The sequence below is a fragment of the Lactuca saligna genome, chromosome 9 (assembly GCF_052625555.1).
Source record: "Lactuca saligna cultivar CGN05327 chromosome 9, ASM5262555v1, whole genome shotgun sequence".
In the NCBI taxonomy this organism is placed as follows: domain Eukaryota; kingdom Viridiplantae; phylum Streptophyta; class Magnoliopsida; order Asterales; family Asteraceae; genus Lactuca; species Lactuca saligna.
Window position 1 is genome coordinate 131,493,353 of NC_136425.1, and position 16,389 is coordinate 131,509,741.

Sequence of the window (16,389 nt, forward strand, 5' to 3'; positions counted from 1 at the left end):
TATCAATATGGATGTCTATATGTAGAGAATAAAAAATCATGAATTTTGGTATATTTAAAATCATTTTTCGAGAAAAATAGTTTCTTAAAAATTAAAAAAACAAAAAAAAATCTATATATATATATATATATATATATATATATATATATATATATATATATATATATATATATATATATATTAAGGTAATGATTATTATAGTTTAAGAAAACATATGCGTTCCTTATCCATTTCCGTTGGTATAACGGAAACATTTGCAGCAAAAATAAATGAGTGACTGAGAATAATTCCACTATTTTCAATCTGTTTTATTTTCTTAATTAAACTTACCTCTCTCTCTCTCTCTGTATATATATATATATATATATATATATATATATATATATATATATATATATATATATATATATATATATAGACTTAGGTTATTCTATTCAAAGTAATTATTATGTTATTGTATTCATAAATATGGGCCAATCATTTTACTTATTTTAAGAAAATGATTAATGCATATTATTGAATTAAAAATAATCGAAAAATATCATCAAGTTTAACTAGAAGGGTATTTTAATTAATTAATATATATTTAATAAAGGAAATTTGCATTATTTTAAGGAATCATAGATTCTATTAGTTTTAAAAATCCGATTTTACGAATTATAAGGTTTTTAATTCGAAAATTCTGACAGAATATGTTTGAGTATATTCAAAAATAAAATAATAAAAATATTGTTGAGCATATTTCTTGTAGAATAACGAATTCTCGAACTAGCAATTGAAGAATTAAAACAAACATTATATTAATTCTTATTGAATACACGTGACAATTGCTAAAAATTACATTTATTGTTAAAGAATAAAACTAAAAAACTTTCAAATCGGGAAAAAAAACATTAAAATCTAACAAATACACTAATTTATTCTAAAAGATTAATGTTGCTAAGAGGCGTCGTTTAAATTTTGTGATCCGTTCTGCTAGAATAATCCATTCTTTTTGGAAGATTAGTGGTCATTGTTCATCTTCATCTCATACGATGTTCATCTTCATGATTCTATTATGACATAATCGGAATTCAATATTCCATTCCAATAGAATGTTGTAAGTCTCATATGTATCCTTCCCACCCAAGAAAACAAGAACATTCTTGTTCTTGATTTCATTTATACCTGTAAATGAGAAATACAACCACATCGAATTCTGTCAAGCAAAACAAACAATTTCCTGTAAAACAATAACCCCAAAAATCCTATCTATTTATCCATTTCTATCAAGCACAAACAAACCCAAAACCCATCAACACTCCACTGAATTTTTGTCAAAACAAAGGAAAGAAAAACAAAATCAAAGGAATATCCATGGCTACATTTGGTCTACTACTACTCAGGTGACAAATCCCTCTAAATGTCTAGTCTTTCTATCAAAAAGATCACTTCTTTGCCTCTGGATAATCAGAAATTAATATGACTTATAATTAACAATTCATAAAATAATTTGTAGAAATCATCGCTCATTAAAAACATAAAAAAAAAAAAAAAAATCAACTAAGTTAGAAACAACCTCAATACTATGCTGAGAAATCTTTGCCTCTGGATAATCAAAAATTAATAAAACAAGAGAAGTTGTAATCAGAAAACGCATACATTAGATAATCAAAAAAAGTTATATAAGCCCCCAAACCAATGAATTGATAATGATTGAAGCTCGAGAATCACATCAAAACCAATGAATTGATAATGATTGAAGCTCGAGAATCAAATCAAAATCGGTGAGAGAGAGTGACAGTCGACAGAAGTGGAGATTTCAAAAGGAGAATAGAGAAATTAGGAAAATCGTTGAATTGATAAACAAGGCTAATTAATCGTTAGTTTCCCAACTCCAAAGCAACCCCTCAATTTCAGAATGAAAAGAAGAAAGAAAAAAAGAATCGAGAAGTTTTACCTGCTGTAGCCGATCCCACAACCAAATCCTTCTTCTTGCTTGACCTTTCATGCCTCATCTTCCTCCTTGGATCGACATCACAACTTCTGCTCTTTTCTCCATATCACAATCTCCTCTTTCTTTCTATGGTTAAGCAAAACACGCCACAAAAGGATTTAGGGCTAGGTTGGTATGTTAAGGCCGAAATTGCTAAATTGATTGGATTTTTTAGGAAGGATTGAGTTGAAAAGTATAGAATAACCACGATTGTCCTAAGTCAGAGAAACAAAATCGAGAAGAAGAAAGATAGAAGGAAGGTGTTTGGGGCGACGATGGTGGCGACGACTTTGTATCATCAGCTAGGCTTGTAATCGGTGGAGATTGAGCGACTCTAGATATAAATCTGGAGAAATTAGGTTAAAAGTCAATACCATGATTATAAGGGTTATTATTGGATGTTACTAATCAAATTACTAAAATATCTTTATTTATTTATTTAATTTTTTAATTTTTTATTGGCTCCCATTTATGTATACAATAACACAATGTTTACTTTAAACACCTGAACTTTTATATATATATATATATATATATATATACACACGAGTATTCATTATATAAACAATAAATTCAAAATGCAAAAAATTTAGTAAAAAGGCCTAATTTTTAAAAAGGAATGTTTAACACTATATATGGTGTAACCAAATATTATATCTCTATTCACATTCACCAAACTAAAATGGTGTTAGATTGGAACAAGTTTACACTAAATTCGATGAATACTATGATTGTCATAATTAATTGAAAAGGTTTGTGGACAACATTCACATCTCACATCTTTTACGCACACGAAATCTGAAGATGAACCACTGTCCGATATCATTTTTTGTGGGATAAAAAATTTACAATTTTGATCTGATTGACATCAACACGTGTCTAATTCAGTGAATACCAAACACAATAAACATGATTTGTCATGTATAACAAATGGTGGCTTCCCATATACATCTATCTCACCATCAATCCGATGCAACCCATATATATGATATACCTATACATAAATAACATTAAAAATAACTAATACTTGCACTAATCACAGATGATTTTTCACAAACATTCATGATTTCAAAAACAATTTACACGCGATCACCATCAAACACGCTACACCAATAAAACGAATTCATAACATAACATAACATAACATAACACCATTATTTAGCCTCCAAATTTGAATCCAAAAGACCTCCACTATACGAAAAAAGACTTTCATTCAAATAAGGATGCCCACTCCCCTTACTTTTCCCTTCATAACTCTCCGAAGCCGATGCTGACTCAGCATTCGGATTAAAACCCGCGAGTTCCATAATACTCTCAATCTCTTTCACAACTTCACTCATTCTTGGCCTTTGATTTCCGGTATCTTCCACACACCTCAATGCGATATCCACAAATCTTTCCAACCCTAGTAGCTCATGGGTCAAACCGATGATCGGGTCAAGTACCTCATGGAGGTTATAAAGGTCTTTTCCCCTGTCCATGACTTCTTTTACTTCTCTCACAATATACTTACCTTTTTCGATTGGATTTCTTGCGGTTATTAGCTCTAACATCACGATTCCGAAGCTGTAAACATCGCTTTTTTCGGTTAATTGTTGTGTCATGTAGTATTCGGGATCCATGTAGCCCTTCAATGATATGGAAATAGTCAAAAACTATTGAATTCATGAATTTAGGGTGAAGGAAAAGAAAGTTGACTAACCATTGTCCCTTTGACTTGAGTGGTGACATGTGTACGATCAGCATCACCTAATGGTTTTGAAAGACCAAAATCAGCAACTTTTGCATTGAGGCGTTCATCAAGTAGGATATTTGTTGTCTTCACATCTCTGTGTATGATTGGAGGATCAGCAAGATCATGAAGATACTGCAAACCTCTTGCAGCTCCAAGGATTATTTTCAGTCTTCTCATCCAATCCAATCTTATCCCGGATCTCCCTGTGTTCAGTGTTTTTTAGCATCCTACTTTCATTCTTTTCTACTTACGATTTTTTTTTTCTTATTAAGAAAGATAGCTCTATATATGAAAAGATAAGAAAAGGAGTACCTGAAAGGCTATCCTTGAGTGTACCATTGACAATAAACTCATATACAAGCATCTGTTCACCTTCATCAAAACAGAAACCAACAAGCCCAACAACATTCTTGTGATGAACCCTTGAAAGAAGCTCAATCTCAGTTTTGAACTCAAGTCCACCTTGTGTTGACCTTAGTTGAGCTCTTTTAACAGCAACCAATTGCCCATTTCGAAGTGTCCCTCTGTAAACCTACACACACACACACACACACACACACACACACATATATATATATATATATATATATATATATATATATATATACCCCAAAACTTAGAGCAAATAATAGCATCCTACTTTCCTACTTTCATTTCTTCTCATTACTTACAGCATTCTACTTTCAAGAATCTATCTACATAGCATTTTTCACTGCTATATAATTCAGAAGCCATTTCAAATTACAATGCTATATATAACTGTAAAGTTTTTATTAGGCAGGGACCATTTTGTAATTTTTTAAGCACATGGACCGTTTCTGTGAAAAAAAATATACACAGGGACCGTTTTCACAATTTATTCTTTATGTAGGGACCAAACCTCACTTTTGTAAATTTGAAATTAGAAAAGGGCATTTATGTAAATTTTTTTAAACATATAATGCACCATTCCTGTAAATATAATTCTGCACAGGGACCTATTCTATATATTACAGGGACCGTTCTTGTAATTTATTGTCCAAGTAGGGGCCAAACATGTCATACCTGCAAACATGCCAATATACAAAAGATAAACAGGAGGAAAATATCTATGTTCAAATTTGAGGGAGGAAAACTAACATTTTACAAAGTACGGGGGTGGAAAGTGGCATTCAACAAAGTAACAGTTGCATTAATATATTAAAACTAACCATCCCATAGCCACCAGAGCCTATGTTGGCAGTGATTGCAAAATTATTTGTGCAAGTTTTAAGCTCTTCATATGTGAAAGATCTTGCCCCTTTTAGCTGAGGACAATCACCTCCACCTTTATCTGGGTCCCACGAAGCTGCAAGTAAGTTATAATAAGTACACACAATATTATCAGTTGATAATTATTTTTTATTAAAATAAATGAAAAGGGCATTCACGTCTTTTACCAAAAGGAGAGTTCTTCTTGGTAGCTCTTTCGGCTCTTCCTTTCTCACGAAAAGCATAAATTCCAGCAATTATAAGTAATATCACTAGGACACAACCTCCCACTACTACTCCAATAGCAACTCCAATTCCAATTGATTTTCCTTTCCTTTTTGGTGCATCTGTAAATTTTTTTAAAAAACATTAAAAACATAACGTGAGATGTAAATCAAATCCACAAAATACGAAGATTTATTTACCTGAAAAGAAGTCATAATTATGGCCTAGAAAAAAATAGGGCCCAAAAGAGTGTGGAGGTTTATAAGTTTGGTTGCTGAGTATAAACCCTATTTGAGAAATCCCTGACCTATTGAATCGTTCACCACCAGATGGGAAAACGGCTAGGTTTATTTCAAGGTACTTGTCTGAGTTCTTGGTGGGTTGACTCAGTGAAAGTGAGTCAACCGGGAGGTGGTTGGATTGAAAAGAAACCATCATGGAACTCTGAAGGGATGTATAGATAGTTGAGTTTCCAAGGTTGGAGAAAGAAGGAGCCCTAAAAGTCAAAGTTCCTGTGTATGGATATGAACATTTACAATTTGGACTTGAAACTTGATCTGAAGTGCAAGTAGTTTCAGGATTACAATTGTTTTTTGGTGTTGAATATGAGGAGTTGGAATCTATGGGAGAATCACAATATGATGCTGTTGTGTCTGATTCCCTACAAATTGGATTGTTGATGAGTCTGCAAAAGAACAAAAGACGTTAATACCCTCCTCCTGATTTTCAAAAACTCATGATTGAAGAATGAAGAGAACATACATGAGATCAGCAGAGTATCGGCTTCTTTCTGTGTATCCAGAAATTAAGTTATTTGTCATGTCAATGAAATGTAAATGGTTGCTATAAGAAGCTCCAAAATCTAGGGTTCCATTGAGCTGATTGTTTCTTAGTGCCCTGTGAAAAGAAACCATTTTCAGTATTTTAACAAGAAAATAAAATAGGTAAAATTACGAAGATGTCCTCACACAGTCTCGATTTGTGGAATGCTAAATAAGTCAACAGGTACTTCTCCTATAAGCCCTGTATCTTGCATCATCCTGACATTGCATATTTAGCCAACAATCAGTAATTTAAACATATCAAAAGTCAAAACAAGAATTTAGTCTTACAATGTTATGTGTCTGTGTGTGTGTGTGAGAGAGAGAGAGAGAGAGAGAGAGAGAGAGAGAGAGAGATGTACAATGTTGTTAGAGATTGCAATGATGAAAGCCATGGAGGAATCTCTGATGGTTGAAAAGAATTATTGCTCATATCCCTGAAATGATGTTTTGAAATACTTATAAAATTAATGATATGTTTATAAGATTAATGAAATTATGTAGAAGCTTACAAATAGTTAAGGATTTTCATTCCAGTGAGATTGGGCAATGGGCCTTCAAAGTTGTTGTTGGAAAGATACCTAAAAAACATAATAAGTCCAAATGCAATCTTTAGGAACTTATACTTTTGAAAATTTACCAAATTTAGCAATGAAAATTGATTTATATCTGAATGACATTGCTATAATTGAATAGAATGAAGAAAGTAAAATGATGTAAGAAACAAATGAATGAAAGTAAGTTTCCATTTCTTGGATTTAAAGAATATATTTTCTAACTTACAACTGGTTGAGTGATGTAAGATTGTTGATGTTTGAAGGGACTTCACCACTTAACAAATTCCTGTCTAATCGTCTGTTTCATAAATCATAATTCAATAATTCATACACAACCAAATTTTTAGATGAAAATAAATATAAAATAATTCATTTGGCTTTCTTAAAAAAATCATAATAACTAATGATACTCACAAGACCTCAAGATTCTGAACAAGCCCTAGTGTCAATGGAACTGTTCCTGTTAACTGATTTTCTTCAAATAACCTGCTCAAATTAACATTTATCAAAACACAATAAAAAAATTAACAAATCATATCTATAAAACTTCTGAAAACTTGTTATTCTTTTCTTACACGTGTTTAAGAGACATTTTGGAGCTGAAGAGGCGAGGTGGTATTTCACCTGAGAGTTTGTTCTTTCCAAAGTGACTGTAATTAAATGGAAAGGGAAACATTAATTTTAGAATTTTTTTTTTAATGTTATAGAGATGAAAAAATGAGGATGAGATTTTGTAGTTTTGTACATACAAGTGTTTTATGTTGACCAATTGGTCAAGGCCAGGTGTGGGTCCTTTAGACACTGGTATGGGCCCACTAAGCTTGTTATCAGCTAAATCCAACCAATAAAGTTTAGAAAGATTCCCTATTGATGGTGGAATTGATCCAGTGAATCCATTTGAATTCAAAGCCCTGTAAAATAGTTATAAATGATAATGCAAGACATAGCAATGTACTTTGAAAACTCTACCCTTTTATAGCATTATAGTTTCAATTTTTTTTTTCTTATTAGGACATTATATTTTTAAAAATAAAAAAAGAACACCAAGTTTTCACTAAAGTATAATGTTGTAAATTGTAATAGAAAAGAATGAAAGTAGGATGATATAATAAACATTGTTGTTTCTTTTCTTGTATTTAAATGTATTTTTGAATATAGAAATATGTAAATAAGAGATTGTTGTCCTAGCCTTTTTTAATTTCATCATAATCTAAATGGGAATATATATATATATATATATATATATATATATATATATATATATATATATATATATATATATATATATATATAAAATAAAAATCCTTACAAGTAGCCTAGTTGGGTTAAAGATCCAAGTGTTTCTGGAAGTGGACCATTGAAACCGCAACCAACCAGGATTCTGAGAAATAATAAAAAAAATAAAAATTAAAAAAAAAAAAACAATTTTTAAAGATATTACATGGGAAACATAGTTATGAGCATGTAAAGTAAGTAACAAAAATACCCTTACAAATTTGATAACTTTTTTAAATTCCCGATATCTGGAGTAAGAGATCCTGTGAGATCCTTATTGTAAGACAGATCCCTACATGCAATAAATAACATTTCATAAAAGTAAAATAAAACAAATAAATAGTTTAGGATACATTATATTATACATATATACATACAGTGTTTGCAATTCGGATAATTGTCCAATGTCTCCAGATAACACACCACTTAATCCAATGCTTGATAGGGTTCTGAAATGAAAAAAAAAAACAAAGTGAATATAAATTATAAAAACAAGGTTGAATAGTTTAGGTATTCATTAAAACTATAGTGAGTGTGAAGGCTCACATTGATGTTACACGTGACTCGATGCAGGAGATCCCATCCCATTTTTCCACACATGGGTCGGATCCAACCCAATTTGGTGGAGTGTTATGCAAGTTATCCATGAGAGCTTGTAGATATACAACTGCACCAAAAAGTTATGATGAAATCTGATGTTTTAAAGTACACTTCTTGAAGGGAACTTAAAAAATTGTAATTTGAATAAGTGGTAAAACTACAGATACAGAATTAAATATTCCTCTAAAGAAAAGCTCAGTTAATTCATGACAAAAAACAGTAAAATCTAAAATCCCAATCAATAAATTAAGAATATAATAAAGATCCATGAGTAGATGTGAAGCAACTCAAGATAAAGAACACTTACTATCACGATTCTGGGCTGATGTAAGCAATACATGTATGAATATGAATAGTAGCACAAACAATACCCCAATTCTTACACTCATTTCTCAAGGTTACTACTAGTATTTGGCAGAAATTGTTGTACTTAAACCTCAATATTCATAAATCATTATATGGAAGCATACAAAGAGTAGAAAATAGAATGTAGAAAATTGTATACAGAAGAAGATATAGCTCTTGTTAAAGTATAATTGGTCCATTAGTTTATTACTATAATACCCCCACTGCATTAAAGTCTATATGTTCTACCACTTGCATCCTTCAAAGTCTATTTATGATATAGACAATCCCCTGTAGACTTAAATGTTAAATCCCAATCAAAACGAAACAACTCATATGGTGGAATTCGTGCATTTTGGTCTTTGTAATTTGGAAAGAAGGAATGGCTATAAATAAGCACATACACACATAGTTCCATATAGATACATACGTTAAGTAATTTAAGTAATGTTCTTTCATCATTTAATTCAAATTTTATCTATTCATTGATAATTTTAGTATTATAATTATTGTATTGTATCACAAAAAGTCTAAAATGGATGAAAGTTTTAAGAAATACATTGCTATGTGACTATGTCTAAATTTAAACCTGCATTTATGTCAATGAACTTTGAATTTTAAAACATCATTATTTACGAAAAAGGTCAAAAAAGGCATAACGGATTTCCAGGGGGGGACCATGTAAAACCTATGATGATATTACACTATTAACAAATGGGCATATTCAACTTGCTTATCAGAATCCTCTTTTGTGGAAATTAGGTTAGTGGGGGCTCAATTGAATGCTTTGTGGAAATGGGTAATCAGTACATGAGACTGAAATTAAATGAACAAGATATTATTTTGCTAGTTGATCATGACATAAATAACCAATCTATTAGCTTCACAATCTATGAAAAACCATGTGTCATGGTAGAGTACAAGGGTTGCACCAAGCAGTACAACAGCTTCAAGCATGATATTCGTCATTTTCTTCGCATTGAATGGATTTAGGTATTTGATGATAGAGTAAATGGAGTAGGTTGATACGGATGAGATGTCTCTATTCGTATTAAATGCGAGATAAGAAGTTGCAGAATATCATATAGTAAGAGGAAGAACGATTGATTTCGATGAATTTACCTGAAAAGGTTTCTTCAGCCTTCCCTGTCCGACCTCCATTACCAGATGCCCTCTAACGAAAATTTCTTTATGCAATTTCCACTTCCAATACGCTGGTAGTTTGTGTTTTGTAAAACCTTACCATAAAACCTTATCATAGTTCATAAAAATTAGCTTGAACATAGTTAAAAAAGAAACTAACCACTTTTTAATATTATTTTAATACTAACTCGAAAGGTTACCCCGCTACGCGGAACCAGAAGTTTTCAATATTTTCTCCGAATCAATAAATATGAAAGACGTATAAAGTGCAAAGATGAAAAGCATGGACTTTGCTCCGGACCGTTTTTTTATGTTTTTATGAAAAAATTTAAAAGTTTTGACTGCAAGGATCAGATGTTTCAAAACGGTTAAATAATTAAAGGGATAGGAATTAGCAAATTTTTAAAAAGATATCAAAGTTATCAAACTGTTAAAGTTCTGTGGCCAAACTTTAAATATTAAAAGGTTCCTAAAAAGTGTAAAAATATTTATTGCAAGGACCAAAAATATCAAAATAGATAGAGAATAATGAGCAAAGTGCAGGGACAATTTCTACCAAAAAATGTCCAGTTTACTATTCCTAAGTTTCATATATATATATATATATATATATATATATATATATATATATATATATATATATATATATATATATATATATAACTTTTTAATACTCTCTCAGTAGATTCCTCAAATGCTCGTCTAGGTATCTCTCCTAGATTATCTCTTAACTCAAAACTCTCTCTTTAAGTGATTCCTGTTAGGTACTCTTACTCAGCACATACTCAAGGCACATAACAGATAGTAATAACTTTTAGGCTAAGGCAACACAAATGAGGCAACTCTAGCCCTAAAATATGAAATACCTAGTCTATCCTCCAGCATGCATAAATAGTATCTCATAACACAAAAGTAAGAGTATTTTGGGAAATCACCGTTCGGACTCTGGCTGATTGTACACACTGTTCCAACTCATTTTCTCTTAAAACTCTTTCTCCTTTTAGAAAAACCATTTCTTTTGAAAAAAATTCTCAAATCCTCAGTTTGAGTTCAAACATACCCGGAGGTGCATCCGAATCCCTCAAACCAAGGCTCTGATACCAAGTTGTAACACCTTAAAATTTCAAACCAAAATTTTCATTTTTAAAACACAACAAAACTCATTTTTATAATTCTTGAAAAGTTACAAGTAACAATTTATCAACATATTTCAAAAATTGTTTATCACAAATCCAGGATCCTTCGAAGACATATCTCTAACTCAGATGTGTGTACAATCAAGTCGGCGCCTTCCTACGAACCAGATAAGAACCTGTAACACATAACACAAAACACGGTAAGCACGAAGCTTAGTGAGTTCCCTAAATACCATGTACATCTCAAATAAGCCCCTTCGGTCAATGTATCTCAGTGGAGACCCTCAGGTCCCATAACTCGGGTGGACCCTCCGGTCCTAACTCAGCAAAGCATAGAAAAATCACAAAGCATATTGCATAATATATCACATAGCTCAGCTTAAACACATATAGTCAACATATACACTAAATAACATAACAACATAAGTCACAAAGACAGTATGCATAATAATGCATATTACAGTATAACAAATGAGACCCTCCAGTCAATAATGAGGACCCTCTAGTCCCACAGCTCAGGTTGAACCCTCCGATCCAGTATCTCTGTGAAAACCCTTCGGTGACACAGTAACTACTACTCAGATATGTATAGTGAGAAGACTCACCTTGTAAGCTAGCAAGTAACAATCTTGTACACGGAATCTCAAACTAGCCTCCGCCTAACACATAGAATAATTATCTCTAATTATTACTCTACTCATACTGAAAATATACCAAAGGTTGTTCTCTCTCTCTCTCTCTCTCTCTCTCTCTCTCTCTCTCTCTCTCTTTTTCTAACTCTTGGAATGGGTAAAAGACCATTTTACCCTTCCATGGTCTCCGTTACTCATGTTGACTAAACCTTAAATTCAACAGAAGTCAAACTCGGGTCAACAGCCAAAGTTGACCCAACTCGTCGAGTCCCCTTGTTTACCCATAAGAACCATGAAGGTCCAGCTCAGCTCGTCGAGTTGACCCCCCAACTCACTGTGCTATCACATGATCAAGCTTATCGGGACAAACCCTAACTAACTCATCGAGTCGGCTCATCGACTCGGTGAGTCCATTCAAACTCATTTCTCATTCAGATGATTTCAAACCTTCCCAAACTCTAGATCTACACTCTCAAGGCTCATTTATCATGTAAAGTCATGAGCTTTACGTCCATGCATGGCACTTAGGGCTTGAAATGCCAAGAACATGCTCTAGCAAGGGTTTTACACTCAAAAGCTCTATTATGGTTGAATAAAGCATGGATCTTTAGACTATAGGGACCTCACAAGGTCCAGATCTAAAGTCCAAATCTCTATATGAAATCAATACACTCACAGTCCCAATATTAGATGGAAAAAGCCCCAAACTCCAATAATATAAGATATACCCAACAAAATGAGAAAGATATGAACTTTTACCATTCAAAGGAGCTCTTGGATGAAACAACAACGGATCTAACAGCCTCTTCCCATTCCTTGCTTGAAATCTCTCTCTTCTCTTCCAAAGAAGCACCGAAACACTCAATATTAGCTCAACACTCTATCTCTTAGCTTAAAGGCCGATTAGGGTTTCTCTTAGTGAAGGTAGGCAATTGATGAGCCTCAAATAAGGCTATAAGTGTCCTTAAATAGGCCCCAAACCCGGGGATTTAGGGTTTCATCACTTAGCGTCTACTCGGCGAGTCGACTCTCTGACTCGTCGAGTAGGTTACTAATCCCACATGGCTAAACACGACTCTACTCGATGAGTTGGACTTACAACTCGTCGAGTCACTCAATAAATCTAAAAAATTAAACACGTAATAATATACCTAGGAGTCCAGATGTTACACCATGACATGGCTTGACCAATTAGGTGTTGACACGTCATCATGACTTAGTCATCAGTTGACACATTTGCACTACTAAAAGGAGAATGGATGGAATATTCCAATTCCATTAGGGTTCCATCCAAGTTATGAATCTTCATATTTCTTGAGCCTTATTGATCAACATTGAAAAATTAATGATCAACATGAGCATCATGTTGCTCCATGGTCTTCTAAGATGTCATCAACTTCAAGAAGTGTCATTGATCAAGTTGAGTTGTTTCTTAAATGTTGGAATGTATCTTGAACTTGAAGATGCACAACTACGTGTTCAAGATGGATCATGGACGAATTGTATGTGCCACTGAGTATTTGGGTGTGCCATGTGCAATCTTGTTGAGCCATCAACGTAATCATGTTGATCCATTGACATAAGTTGAGCCACCAAGTATTCATGTTGAGCCATCAATGTCTTGTTGAGAAATAGAGTTGTGGATAAGCCAACAATGTTTCTGATAAGCCATTAATATTCTAGATAGTCCACCAATATCTTGATACTCCACTTATGATCTAGATGTGCCATCTGAGACCATGATGGTCCAACTTGCTTTCAACAAGTGCTCCATGTAAGCTGTAAGTGCTCCATGTTCATCAAGTGATCCATGTATACTTTGAGTGCTCCATGTTCAACTGCAAGTGCTCCATGTCAACTTCAAGTGCTCCATGTTAACTTCAAATGCTCCTTAACTTTGACCAGGAATTTGACCAAGTTTGAATTGGGGGTATTTTGGGTAATTCGAATAGTAGTTGAGATTAGGTATTTGTTTATTGTATAGTTAACTGGTAGAGACAACATATGTAGTAGTGATTTGTTCATCTATTTTCAGACCGTAATGTGAGTTTTCCTCACGATACTCGTGGGTCGAAGGCACCAATGCTGGCCCACTAGGTTATGTATCCTAGTTAAGATGTTGCTATGTTGTAGTGATCAGTTAGATCTGAAAGATTATTTGTTATTTGATGAATATTTATTTATGTGCTAATGTCGACATATTGTAACAATTTGGGTTGAGGCAGCTCTACTTTGTGTGCTGAAGGCCAAGAAATCGAGAGCATTCTAGACATGCGTTGAGGACCCTGTAGGGGTATACCAGGTTTATGCTAAGTGCTCGGGAGCATTCCATACATTGGCTGAGGGCCGGGAAGGGCATTCCAGACTCATGTTATGGGCTCGGGGGCAATCCAGACTTATGTTGAGGGCCTTGTAGGGGTATTGCAGACATAGGCTGTGGGCCCAGTGTACATGTTTGTTTATGTTTCGTATGTGGTATTTTGGGAGAACTTACTGAGCTTTTGCTTAAGGTTTATGTGTTATATTTTAGGTATCTCTGATGATCGGGACAAGGCGAAAGCATGATCATACACATCCTTCAGTGTTATGTTTTGGAGATTTTATGATACTCTGATTTTAGGATAATGGTATCTTATACTTGGTTTCTATAACTTGGGTATACTTGGTTTCTATAACTTGAGTTTTGATTGAAACAATGATTTTACTTTAACTGAAAAAATGAAAATTTTATCATGATTTTTTGGATGTTACATAGAAACAACCAACATGATTAACCCAACGAAGTTGATATCATTGCTTATATCTACACCAAAGCATGTATAGTCTGGAGCAATATTCAATATATTACACTGCAATTGCCCTCCACTAGAAACTGACACTCAAAAAAAATTTGTATACATACTCATTCTTTTAGATTACAAAAACTAGAAAAAAAACACTGTTTGTGGACAAATTGGGGAACAAATACACAAATATACTACATGTAGCTTGTGGATGAACAAAGAACACAATACCCTATTTTAACCACTCTGAAATGGCCGTACATTCCAAAGAGTATTCTGGAGTACATTTTTCAGTCTGGAAAGTACTAGTGTCAGATTCAGACATCTAATTCTACCAGCTACCACTAACTCCGGAATGAACATAAATACTCTAGAATATCATATTTCGGAAAATTAGTCTGGAATCCATTTTGCCAGTCCGAAATGTACGATTATCAAATTCCAGACCCGATACCTACCAACGATCCCCAACTTTGGAATGAACGCAACTACTCCGGAATACAATATTCTGGAGGAAGTGATCATTTTTGAAAAAAAATATAAAATGGTTATTATCTTTAAAATATTTGTTTGTATGTGTTTGATTACTTAAGTTCCCTTAAAATAAATTGTAATTAAATAAAAAAATCGAAGTATACAAGTTATTTTATATGGGCTATAGACCAACCAAAAAAACATCTTAAACAAAAAAAAAAATATTAGAAACATAATTTGTAACCTTAACAATGACTTTTTGTAAGCCAAGAGAGACCGTTTACATAAATTTGTGTTGTTTTTATTATTGTTACTATTTTATATTGAATTTTTTGAAGATTCATCGCCCTCAGTTTCTAGCACCAGCCCATCAGCACCAACAACTTGTAAATTCCCCCAATCAATCACAACCGATCAAAAAGTCAAATAATTTTGTATAAACAACAAATATAAATAAAGCACTAATCTACAAAAATGCCAAATAAATCCCCAAAAAATAAGGAAAAAACCACCTTCAAGTTAGGAAAAAAAAAAAGTCAAAACCAAAGTTCATATATGTAAACCCTTACTTATATAAAAAAGATCATAATCTCCAAACGTATCATATCCTTGTTTCCCAAATCATACCAATATTCACATGCAAATCCACGAAACTTACGGAAAAGGATAAATACAAGAAACACCAAATGCATTTTAGTCGCTTTGTTTATTATACTTTTAAATAAATTCCTTCAATTAATCGGGAATCTGGCTGCTTTTCAGGCATGGCATCTTGGATAGCTGCTACATGCTTGTATGCTTCATTCAATCTGGAGAGAAGAGGGAACTCACTCTTCACAAACAAGTAACGATTGTAAGCATCACAAACATAATTTAAAATGTCGGCTTTCAATTATGTGATTATGTAAAAATATTCGAATTTATTAATTCAAAACTGGAAAAAAATTTCAACCAAATTAATGATGTATGTGAACTAAGCCTACCATGTCAAAGTTGAATCGTTGTGATAAACCAATGATTTGTGGAGCCAGAAAGACATCAGCCTGCATAAGTTGCGACAATTTTAAATAATAAAACAAAAACAAACACAAAACATTTTTTATGATAACGATAAGGCAACTGAGAGATGCTTATAAAAAGGAAATTCAAGAAGAAACATGCATCCAACTTTGTGTTTACATTTTCTGCATGATATCTAGGAAAACTAAATATTAACAAATAATGACGATAAATACAATATATTTTATTGATTTTGATTTTTTCCATAATAAGAAATTAACACTACCAGGGAAATTTCATCTCCAGTTGCGTACTTCCCAGCATGATCTTTTAGTAATTTCTCCAAAGCTGCATTTATTTACATAGTGTGAATAAATAATGTCATTTTTACTACCGATCGTATATTTAAATTCAAAACTTTCATAATTTTAAATTTAAGATCAAATTGTGAGAAAGAAA

The 16,389-nt window shown here is 32.7% G+C and overlaps 2 protein-coding genes and 1 long non-coding RNA gene across 6 annotated transcripts in view; all 3 read right to left on the reverse strand.

Moving 5' to 3' along the window:
* Window positions 1-775: 775 nt before the first annotated feature.
* On the reverse strand, window positions 776-2,395 carry LOC145014032 (uncharacterized). The gene is made up of 2 exons (XR_013665378.1): window positions 1,940-2,395; window positions 776-1,167 (listed from the first exon to the last, which is right to left on the reverse strand). It is a non-coding gene; the product is annotated as an uncharacterized LOC145014032 (long non-coding RNA).
* Window positions 2,396-2,985: 590 nt separating this feature from the next.
* LOC145014065 (leucine-rich repeat receptor protein kinase HPCA1-like) lies at window positions 2,986-10,009 on the reverse strand. Of its 3 annotated transcripts, XM_078972431.1 has the most exons (19): window positions 8,726-8,926; window positions 8,365-8,485; window positions 8,196-8,267; window positions 8,036-8,110; window positions 7,853-7,924; window positions 7,293-7,454; window positions 7,119-7,193; window positions 6,958-7,029; window positions 6,770-6,841; window positions 6,499-6,567; window positions 6,349-6,423; window positions 6,134-6,205; window positions 5,928-6,062; window positions 5,366-5,850; window positions 5,129-5,287; window positions 4,901-5,037; window positions 4,023-4,242; window positions 3,678-3,913; window positions 2,986-3,603 (listed from the first exon to the last, which is right to left on the reverse strand). In XM_078972431.1, exons 1-19 carry the CDS (start codon window positions 8,805-8,807, stop codon window positions 3,130-3,132), a joined length of 2,865 nt encoding a protein of 954 aa, XP_078828557.1. In that variant the 5' UTR covers window positions 8,808-8,926; the 3' UTR covers window positions 2,986-3,129. The 3 variants fall into 3 exon arrangements, with proteins under 3 accessions (XP_078828557.1, XP_078828558.1, XP_078828556.1); XM_078972432.1 differs by lacking the exon at window positions 8,726-8,926 and adding an exon at window positions 9,886-10,009 and having other exon boundaries at window positions 7,119-7,454; XM_078972430.1 differs by having other exon boundaries at window positions 7,119-7,454; window positions 8,726-8,929.
* Window positions 10,010-15,406: 5,397 nt separating this feature from the next.
* The window catches only part of LOC145015471 (glutathione S-transferase zeta class-like), a 59,372-nt gene continuing 58,389 nt past the window's right edge, over window positions 15,407-16,389 (reverse strand). For both annotated transcript variants that reach the window (XM_078973947.1, XM_078973948.1), the window contains exons 8-10: window positions 16,217-16,278; window positions 15,915-15,974; window positions 15,407-15,763 (exon numbers count right to left, since the gene is read on the reverse strand). In XM_078973947.1, the coding sequence (XP_078830073.1) occupies window positions 15,641-15,763; window positions 15,915-15,974; window positions 16,217-16,278 (245 nt within the window). In that variant the 3' untranslated portion in view covers window positions 15,407-15,640. The remainder of the gene's footprint in view (window positions 15,764-15,914; window positions 15,975-16,216; window positions 16,279-16,389) is intronic.